At 42.6% G+C, this 10,668-nt stretch overlaps 1 protein-coding gene across 1 annotated transcript; it reads right to left on the bottom strand.

Moving 5' to 3' along the window:
* Positions 1-3,863: 3,863 nt before the first annotated feature.
* LOC6039171 (transforming acidic coiled-coil-containing protein 2) lies at positions 3,864-10,281 on the bottom strand. Its single transcript, XM_001848774.2, has 3 exons — positions 10,072-10,281; positions 7,651-7,815; positions 3,864-5,549 (listed from the first exon to the last, which is right to left on the bottom strand). Exons 2-3 carry the CDS (start codon positions 7,801-7,803, stop codon positions 3,981-3,983), a joined length of 1,722 nt encoding a protein of 573 aa, XP_001848826.2. The 5' UTR covers positions 7,804-7,815; positions 10,072-10,281; the 3' UTR covers positions 3,864-3,980.
* Positions 10,282-10,668: the final 387 nt, after the last annotated feature.

Here is a 10,668-nt window from a genome sequence, read left to right as displayed (position 1 = left end):
CTGGGACCGTCTGGGATCGAATCCAAGCCGACTGGGTAAGTGGCAACTAGGCTTACCCCTACACCACGGTCTTGGATCCATTTTATGATAACTATTTAACATTTCTAACAATAGCATAGAACCCTTCATTTTTGGAATCGCCTAAAGTTCAAACTCAAATATCCGAAGGCCTTGGAGTAAGTTTTGTGGAAAAGTTGCCAGTTTTCTCGAAATTTACAGAATCGGGCGCTTCCGAGGTCTTTGGATAATCGTTTTGAATTTTCTTTATTTGTTTCAATCGGTGTCCATCGATTCCTATTGTCCAAGTAAGCCATTTTGCATAATTAGTTTTTGCGAACAAGTCTCCATACAAATTTGGGGGCTGTCCATAGAAAAGTAATGCTAGGAAAACATTCGAAAATCTGTGTCTTGAGAAAACTAGTAGCTCCCTAAAGGCAATCAAACATTAAAATTTTACAAAAATTTTGGTCGCAGAATTCAAATTTGATGTTAAAAGCAAGGAAATAAATAAAATAAATCAATGCGATTTTTTATGATTTGATTATTTAAAGTCCCATATAAATCTTTTTTTTTTTTTTTTTTATTCATGAAATTGTTTATTTAGGTCCCCTTAGCTGTAAGTAAACTGGTTCGGACCGGGTTTTACTTGTAATTTACATTTTAACTTAAGGCTATAGTAAATTAACAGTTTAATCAAAAGAGATAATGGCATTAAGCGCCGAGTTCTCGCTGAGTATCTTGCCGAGTTCTTTGAAGAAGGGGATCAGAGGTTCCAGCAGGGTTCTTGTTGATCCACTCACTGCTGACAACACCGCTTCCAACAAAAGCGAAAACGGAATTCGGTTGTCTTTACCATGGTCTTTCTGAGGCACGACTGCTGCTGGGTTGGTTGGATCTTTTGGCGATGTTTTTATTGAGCTCACCCCCGGGAACGCTTTGATGAACTTTTCCGAACCTGGCTGTGGAAGGGTGCTGCTCCGAGACTTGTCACTGTTGCTCTTTTTCTTTGTTCTTCTCTTCCTTTTGGAGGTTCCGCCTTTTGCGTTTATTATCAGCTCATCTTCAGTTCCATCCTCATGGCCTATCTACAATCACTTAGCTTAGAACATCTAAGTAAAGTAGTTACTTAGGAAAGTACGCAACTTACGGCCGTCATCCACAATCAACTTAGAAATTTTGCTGGGCTGATATACGTTGCTATGCAGTTGTTTGTTTACCTTTGATATTGAAACGTCAACTTACCGTAGATTTTGAAATTTTTCAAACCATACGTCAGTTTCTAATTTGATTACTTTTCCATTGTAGAAGCTCGGCTTCATTTCCATTGATTCAAATTCCTAAGCTAAGTGAAATTTTCTAAGCTAAGTGATTGTAGATAGGCCATCAGGTGAATCATCCTCTTCCTCTGAAAGGACGGAAAAGGGGTTCTCGCTGCCGGCACTCGTCGTGACCGTCTTCAACATATCTGCGAATGAGCGCTTCGACCGCCTCTCCAGTTCGCGTTTCAACTTGTCCTCGCGCGTCTTGTATTTGGGACAAGAACGAACTTCGTGGGGTTGTCCTCCACAGAGCAGGCACTTCTCTACCTCTTTCTGGCACTGCTCGTCCGGATGTTTCTCTCCGCATTTGCCACAGACCGTCTTGTTGCTGCAGAACGCCTTTGTATGTCCCAGCTTTTTGCAGTTAGAGCAACTCATAACGCGCGGGCGGTACATGCGCACCGGAAGGCGGAGCATGTTGTCCACCACCAGGTAGTCTGGTAGAGCTGTCCCCGCAAACGTCACTCGGTACGAGCTCGATGGGACAAAGCGTTTGGACGCGCCCTCACCTTCGGCCGTACCCATCTGTCGAGCCTCGATGACCGGAATTGTTGGTAAGTTCCTCCTCTTGAAGTGGCCTACCGCCGTCAACACCTGCTGCACCGTCAGTCCATTTTCGCTCACCACACCGTCGATCTCCACGGAACGCGCCGGAATCCAGACCCGGTATTCAATGCAGAACCGCGGATCGCAGACGATTGCGTTGGCTTCCTTCGGGTTGTTGACAGTAGCGCGGAGCTTGTTCTGGTGGAGTTTGGTGACATCCGTCACTCCAGGGTAGTGTTTCCACAGTTCCTCCGAAATCCGCATTGTTTGCAGTGGCTTGTGCTTTGGCCGAAAGAAAACCTGCCACCTCTCCCCGGGAGCGTCCTGGTACTTACGCACGCGCGGGGTTGGTGGATCCGGTTTCTCCACCTCCTTGTCCGTCAACGGCTGCTTCTCCTCCTGAAACCCGTCCGGTTTCTTCCACACACTCTCCTGCGTAACTTTGTTCCAGTAAAACGGCTTGCCGTCCTTGGTTTTGTGGACCGTCCAATCGCTATCCGCCTTCGCGGCCGCCGCCATGGCCGTCGGCGAAGGTAAACAAAACACCGTCAGAAACACGCGCTAAAAACTCGAAAGACGACCGCTCACTGCAAGAGCTGACGAGAGAGTCTGTCCCATATAAATCTTCGGATCAGTGCTGAAAATGTCAGGAGTCATGATGCGAATATCGGCGACACTGACACGAATTTTTCATCTCCATTCACCAAATCACAAAACCTTGACGTAAAAAAACCGACTCTGCCGTGAGTGCCCAAGCTCACTGAGCAGCTGTACTGTGTGGCAATAGTCACTCAACCAACGCTCATTCGACGTTGCACGCGCACACATAAAGAAACAAGTTTTTACACAAAAAGTTCGTATTTATGCGTGGAAATGAAATATTGAATAAAAGTTATGGTTGTTTTAAGTGTTTTGCACAGTCTAGAACCATTCAATTGTTTAAAAATAGTCAAAATAGTGTTAAAAGAGGATTTTACGAGTCAGTCATATGACACGAATTGATCATGGTGGACAAACAGCAAGAATAATCCAGATTTTTTTTAAATAAATCTATTTCAAATATTTTTAAGAACTGATCAAAATTTTCTGATTCTTATGAAAACATGAAGGATTTCTAAGAAAGTATCAGAAAATGATTTAGTTTTTGAAAACACGTTAAAGACATTGAATTTCTTTTGCATCCTTATTCCCAACCCCCAACCGCCCTCCGCCCCCCCAAGAATGTCCAAATTTTTGAGTGATTTTATAGCCTTTCCTCAGTAAAACCACGTGGACACTTTTTTGGAAATCCAAACTTCGACTCAAGCTGAACGAATCTTGGTTTTGCAACTTGTTTAATTGCATTAAGTTCATTTTTGTCTCTTTTGTCATGATTAGGCCGTTGCAAATATTTTGTTGCTTGCTTCAAAAATTAAACAATTATTTTAAAAATAGTTCCAATCTAGATACTTTGGTGACGTTATTTTTTGTGTTTTCGAATTTTTAAATATTTTTTATTTCATATAACAGATACATTTTTTCTGTAGTTTTTCGTTTGCAAGTATCCTTCCAAATGTGTTAAAAAAAAGATTGGGCATTCTCAGCATGGTAACAATGGTTCGAAGAAGCATGCATCGACCAGACTCGGCCACAAAATGAGTCATGCAATTTTGCACCCCTTTCCCTTGCATGACGAACCCTCTTTCTGTTGCAACATTAACGGACAGCTTTAATTTCCCCGCTGTTTATCACTTGCTGCAACATGAGTGCAATTATGAGGGTAGATTGAAATTGGCAATCTTTGCCAACGAAACGAAAAAAAAAATTAAATAAAATAAAAAAAAAGTGCATTGATTTATTCCAACAACAAAACAACACAAAAAAATCACATCATCGCACACACAACACCGCATTCGTTCAAGGGCAGCACGAGACCTCCTCTTTCTCCTCCCTAAAAAGGACATTTTCGAAGCGTTCTCGTAATGACGCACAATTGCCCACACAGATGCACTCACACACTGGGGTTGAAAGAGTTTAACACGTGTATTAAGCTTCACTGTTGCTGCTGCTTCAATGTTTTATGGTACATTGTTTAATAGTTTTTCATTAAATAAGTTGTAATCATCTCGTAACTTCCTAGTTGGCGCCCCCGTTGATGAGCTCCTCGCAGATCTTGACCAGCTCCTCGTTCTCGCGCGCCTTCTGACTCAGCTGCTCGTTGACCGAGGCGCGGTAGATTTCCTCCTTCTTGAGGAGGGCCTTCAGCTTGGTCACCTCCTGGGCATGGTTCCGGACGAGCTCGGACAGCTTGTTGTTGGCCGTCTCGAGCTGGGTCATGGCGTGGCCTTTCATGTTTTCGTAGCGCTTCTCCTGCATCCGGAGGCTCTCCTCGAAGCGGTTCCGCTCGTTGACCAGTTCCTCCTCGCGCTCCTTGTACTCGGCGGTGATGATTTTCATGCGCTCGTACTTGGCGTGCAGGTCGGAGAAGGTTTTCTCGAGCGATTCGAGATGCTGAGCGTTGATGTCGCTGTCGGTTTTGAGCGCCTCGCAGGTTTTCTCGTAGTTTTGGGTGGTTTGCTCCTTCTCGGCGATAAGTTCCGCGATGGCCCGCTCGTACGCCTCGACGACGCCGCTCATCTTGGAGATGGTTTTGTCCTTGTCGGTGATCCGCTTCAGCAGCTGCTCCTCGCGCTGTTCCGCCTCGGCCAGCTTCCGCTCCAGCTCTTCGATCTTGAGGGATTCGTTTTTGCTTTTTTTGTCCAGCTCGGGACCGATGCCGCCGCCGCCATTGAAATCCTGGTCCGTCTCGGCGAAGCTCATGTTTCGATCTGTCGTAATATTGTTGGCACCGCTGTCACCGTCACCACCATCTCCACCACCGCCGTAGTCCAGTATCATCGTATTGTCAACGCTCATTTTTTCGTCTTCTGCTTCTTCATCTGCGCAGTGCGGCTGCTGCTGCTGAGCTTTGTACTCCTCTCCGCCCTCGTCCATGGCGTCGACGATGTTCGCAGTCGAGCCCGTCGAGCTGCGATTGGAAGGCGTTGGCGAGACGGCAATAAACCCGCTGGCCTCGAGCGCCGTCAACAGTACGCCTTCGCCCACGTCCTGCTGCTCGTTGTGGTCGTCGTAGACGAGTTGCTGCGGTTGCTGTTGTGGCTGCTGGTTGTGTTCTTCCTCGACGGCGGGAGCAGTTTGGACGAGCGGCTGACAGAGTTCTACGAGACCTCCGCCGAAGCCGCCGAGTTCTTCCTGGGGTTCCTCTTCCTTGGTGGTGCTCAGTCGAGCCACGACCGGAGCCTTCAGCAGCGGGTCGAACCGTAGCAGCAGTGAATCTCGCGGGACTTCGTCCGCCTGGCCAGAGTTGGGAGAGTTGTTGCCTTTCGACAGGAGGAAATCGAAATCGGACGCCGCAAATTGGAAGTTCTGCGAAGGCTGGAACTCGCCGTCTTCGACGGGTTGCGGTGCCTGAGGAAGCTGGAACGGGTCAGGAGGTTGTGCCACTGGGAAGCCTGCCTCCAGTGGAATCGATTGCTGCTGGAAGCACTCCACTGGTAACGGTGCCTTGAACTCAAACTGTTGTGGCTCAGGTTGGCCCTGTTGCTGCTCGAAGCAATCCTCGTCGCTGACGACGATCTGAACCTCCGGTGTGGGCAATCCGACCTCCTCCTCCACCGCGTGCTGCTGAAGCTGCTCCGACTGTTCCTGATGTGTTTACAACGCCAGGAATTCCGAGGAGATCGAACGCAAGACGCGGGCGGGGAAGGGAGAATGGAAACGAAAATCAGAACACACTCTCTACTTTTTTGGGACTTTTGGGGTGTTAAACACGCACAACGCACACGGTGGTCACGACTTGGAGCTTCACGCGGAACCTCGGAACGAAACGGCGCCTGGTTAGCGTAAACAGCTGGCGGAGGATTTCCCTCGGAATTCGAAAATGGCGATTCCCCTTAATTGGAGTAGTTTTATTGCCTCCTCCAGACAGACCTCTCAGTAGGCTATGCGCGAGGGGAGGGCGGTGGAATAGTTTTGCTGCGATGACAACGTCAACGGGGAGAGTTGTCACTGCTGATGGGTGGGTGATGGAAGTGGGTGGGGAGGTGGATTTTTTTATGGCAAACCGCCCCAGTGGAAAAAAGATGCCGCATGAGTTCAACGTTTTACGCTGGACAAGGCTGGAGTATTTGAGCGAGTGTGTTGGTGTGAGTGAGAAGCGTGTGGAAAGGAAAAGTTCCAGCTTGAAAAAGCTTTTGTTGTTGTTACCCACATGAAGGAGAAAGAGAGAGGGAGAAATAGTGTAAAGTTATGCTCAGTTTGCTTTGGTATTGGTGCCATATTGAGCTCTTTTCAAATTAAACTAGGGTGGTCCTTTCAAAATGAGTGAAAATTTCCGTAAAAAGTTATAAGTTTTTTTTTTCTAGAACTAAGAATTTTTAAACAATTGATCTGATTTTGTATACTTTTGCTGATTTTAATTACTTCCAAATAACATTTTCAAGTGAATTTAGAGCTAATTTTCCTTTTTTTAACAAAACCTAGCACATCCAATCTTTCGAACTACTAAATTTAGGAAAAATTTTAGTAGCAACAAACTTATTTTTTCCGTAAAGAAAATTGTATTGTTGAGTTCTAAAGTTTGTTAAAGCTCCCATAAGCAGCTAAGCTGAGTTCGATTTCTGATTAAATATTTGACATTTTGATAAGAAAGAATAAATTCTAGAAGATTTAAACCCCCAATATTGGACTGAACATTTTATTTGAGAAACCATTCCACAGAAACACTTTCTGCATTCATTTTTTTAGATTTTAAGTAAGAAACGAATTTTAACAACTTGTTTAAATTTTTCTACTGTTGTACATTTTGTAGTTTAACAGTTTAATTTCAGTAAAACATTCTTGAGAATTGTTACAAAAGGCAAAATGTAGCAAAAAATAGTTTTTTTTTTCTTATAACAAGTTTCACATCCACAAATGTAAAAATTATTTATGTTGCGAAAGCGGGTTGAAAGAACAAAAATTTAAAATTTCATACAATTTTCAGCAATGCTTTTCTAGGAAATTCTTTTTAGTGTAAATAACTGTCTGGAAAATCATGGCGATAAAAATATGCGTTGGAATGTAAAACCGAGGGATTTTTAACCCAACAAACCTCCCAAAATGCCCTCGTCATTGTTTACAACACACAGGCAATCGTTAGCAGATTAGGAAACACAAACCCACAATTGAGATGCTTTTATTTGGGGTTATTATCAATCCGTTTCAGAGGGAGTAAAAGGATGCATGGGGGCGGAGGAAATGGGTGCTGTTCTCCTTTGCGTGACCGGGGTTCCTCCGGAACTCCAGCAAGTCGTGACCGTGACCGTTTGCGGTTTAAACTATCTCTAGAGCAGTGTGTGTGTTCTGTTTCGAATCCTTCTCGGACGGCATCGGACGGGTAGAATTTTCCTTACCGTTTGCGTACAACAACCGAATCATCACTAATTTTGACAGTTTGACTTGTAATTCATTCGAATTATTGTTATTTTATCTTGACAGAACACGATTAGCTCAATCGTCACTTACCTGCTTTTGTAAATTATGTTTAGTTAAATCAGCATTATGAAACATTTGACAAAATTAGAGGGAAGAAAAACTGAACGATTATTAGTTAAACATTGTTTTCGTTTCAACGCCATGCAAAAAAAAAAAAGGCAGAAATATTAAAAACTCAAAAATCAAGAAAACCAAAAAAAGCCTTCACCGTCGAAACGAAACTGGAACACACGGTGAGCGTAAAAAAAAATCAAAACATACGAAAACATACCTCATCAACCTCCTTCTTGCCGGCCTTCTTGGGGGTGGGCGTCTTGGCGGCTCCCTTCGCCGGTCGGCCGCGCTTTCCCTTGGGGGTCTTCACCTCGGGCTCGTCCTCCTGCTCCTCCTCCTCGGAAGTGATCTTGGACTCATCCTCAGACATGGCTGTGTGTTGCTGCGAGGAAAAGAAAGGAGCGGGACACCTTTTGTTGAGATCCGTTGCGAATGGGCTAATCTTATTAAATTTAGCTCAAATTTGGCACAGATGCTTAAAATATTCCAAAAAAACGTTTCCGCTTGTGGAGCAGGGGGTCATTTTATCTGGGCACCCTATTGGGGCTTCCGGTGACCAAACTGGTCTCAAATTCTAAATGTGTGCTCGATTGCGCCCTTCAGTTATGATTTGGATTGAAAATTTGTTTAATGTCGTTTTTATAGGCACTTTTGTCACTACAGTGCTACAGTCCAGACTCGATTATCCGAAGGTTTGAACGATACTTCGGATAATCGAATCACGAACAAAAAAAAATCCGTGTTTTTTTATTTTCTTACTTTAAACATCAAATTCGAATTCTGCGACCCCATTTTAGTCAAATTTGAATGGTTGATTGCCTGTAAAATGAAAAAAATAAATAAAACATTTTTTTCAACATTTTTGCCACCATCTTGAATTTAAAAACTCTAAAATAAGAAGTGAGCAAGCAAGTTGTTTAAAAAGTGAAAATCAGCAAATTGGATGGAGTTAGGAGCCAGTGTTTAGCCTGCCAAACATACGCGAATTTCCCCTACTAAAGCTCAACTATCAAAAATAAGAAAAAGAAAAAAAATCGTGATTCGATTGTCCGAAGTGAAATTTTGCCAAGGCCTTCGAATAATGGAGTATAAACTGTATTGCAATTAGTTTTTAAGTTTCAGGGCAATATTTGGGAATAATACTTGATATTATTTAATGAAATTGATTAAACAAATAGAAATAATTACAAAAAAAACCGTTGCCAAACTTATGTTGCCATTTTTTCAAATATTTAACCAATGCCACAAAATAAAACAGATTTGTAACTGCAAGCTTTAGTTAACAAAAAAATTTGATTAAAAAAATTGCGGCTCTTCTTGACATAGTTAATCCATCAAAATGCATTAAAATGAAATAAGTGGTCAGAAATGGTTACTAATCATGTTTTTTACCGTTGTACATAAAAAATTACATAGGGCTTTAAACCCCTATTGAAAATATAAAACTAAATAACGTAAAAATAAAAATAAATACTATAAAGCTAAGAATGCTTTCCAAAAGAGTCTTCAACTGACAAAAATTGTTTTTCATTTTTCAGGCAAGCCGCATCATTTGTAGATTGTTGGTTTAAAACTACATAGTTAATAAAAATAGATCGCATAGTTGGTATGAACTTTGAAGATAGTTAATTTTCTGTTATTTTCTATTAAAAAAAACCAATGAATTATTTTTCCTATGATTTTAAATAAGATAAACGCTAACGCTATGAACAAAAACGGCATCTCGCGCCAAAATCATGATTTCCAAGATGGCTACCGTTTGTTTACACGCTTTGGAAAAGCATCGATTTCATTGTACATTCACGAAAGACAACAAAACTAGGAATGCAAAATAAGGTTGAATATTAAATTTGAAAAATATGTAGTACCTTAACAAATTTGGATAATTATTATTCAGCATAATTTCAATTAATTTTCGCTGAAGTAACCACCCTACCGTAATGTTGTTTGTTTCAAGTTCACCTTAGTGTGCGTGTGTAAGCGGGAAGGGTCTTAACCTCGAAAGCTCTCTCACACATACACTCTCACACTTTATGCCGGTTCGTGTGTGAATGACAGAGCAAGCCTACCCCGCCGTAGCTTGGGCAGGAAATTTTGGCGGTTACAAAAATGTTTTTGAATCAAAATACAGGCCGCGCGCGTGATTCGATGCTTTTTATTTATTTTTGGCTTATTTTTATCTTATCAAAGAAGGTGAAAATTGTGATGATTAAACCTTTCGGCGCGAAATAGTGGCAAAATCAATCGATCATAAATTTGACGTAATGAGGAAGGCTTGCTGAAGCCATCATTAAATTTTAATTGAATTCTCCAAGATGCCGGCATTGCGACGCATAAAAAATGTCTTGAAAAATATTTCTCTAATTTACGATTGTAAATTAACAAAATATTTCAAACCAAAAAACCGACGCGCAAAAAGTCCTTCACACAAAAAATACAAAAATAAATTTTCAAACGCGCGCCAAGCAGGCCAATTTCATCGCAGCAAGCCAAAGGCCGAAAAAGCGACGCCATTATATAAAAATGTGGTCCGGCTTTGGGCATTTTTCACGGCGCCGCCGAGCCACTTCCGGCCGCGCGAAAAATCCAACCCTCCGCCCCAGAATCTACTCTAACCTAGCAAAAATATCGCACTTACCTTTTTGCCTTGAGAGCGTCACGAAAAATAAAACTTTTTCACCCTTGCTCACTCGCGCGAGTTCAGCAGTAAAATTCACTAATTTTCTTCTTGGCTTGCTGTAGAAGGAGGGCAAACGCACGCACACAAACACGAGCGAGCTGCGGAGAACTTTTTGTACTGGTTTGGTTGAAGGTTCGCGGTGGAATGAGGCAAGCGAAAGCCGAAGCGCGAGCGAAACATGAAACAACAAGCGCCAAAAAGATGCGGCTTGGCGGTGTGCGTGGCAACCGGGGCGCTGCGGGCGGACGGACGGTAAAGCAGAACATGGCAGAATGTGACAGAACGATGGGTTTATGGTAACCGCCGCCGCCGCGGCAGGGTAAAAATTATGGCAAGCATCAGAACGGAAAGATAATAAAAATGAAAATCTTCAATTTCTAGTCTTATTTTTGAATTCAATTTGCATGCTTTTAAGTTTTTAAGGTCACGGTGTGTTTCGTAGTACAAAGTCAGGCTAAAAAAATCGGAAATCCATTTTTATTTCAATGTACAGTACCGTGGCAAAGTTTTTTTTCGCGAAAAAAAAAATAGCCATTGCTTGGATATTTTAAAAAC

The sequence above is a fragment of the Culex quinquefasciatus genome, chromosome 1 (genome assembly GCF_015732765.1).
Source record: "Culex quinquefasciatus strain JHB chromosome 1, VPISU_Cqui_1.0_pri_paternal, whole genome shotgun sequence".
Lineage (NCBI taxonomy): Eukaryota > Metazoa > Arthropoda > Insecta > Diptera > Culicidae > Culex > Culex quinquefasciatus.
Note: the sequence above shows the minus strand (reverse complement) of the source record. Positions and strands in the feature narration are given on the sequence as shown.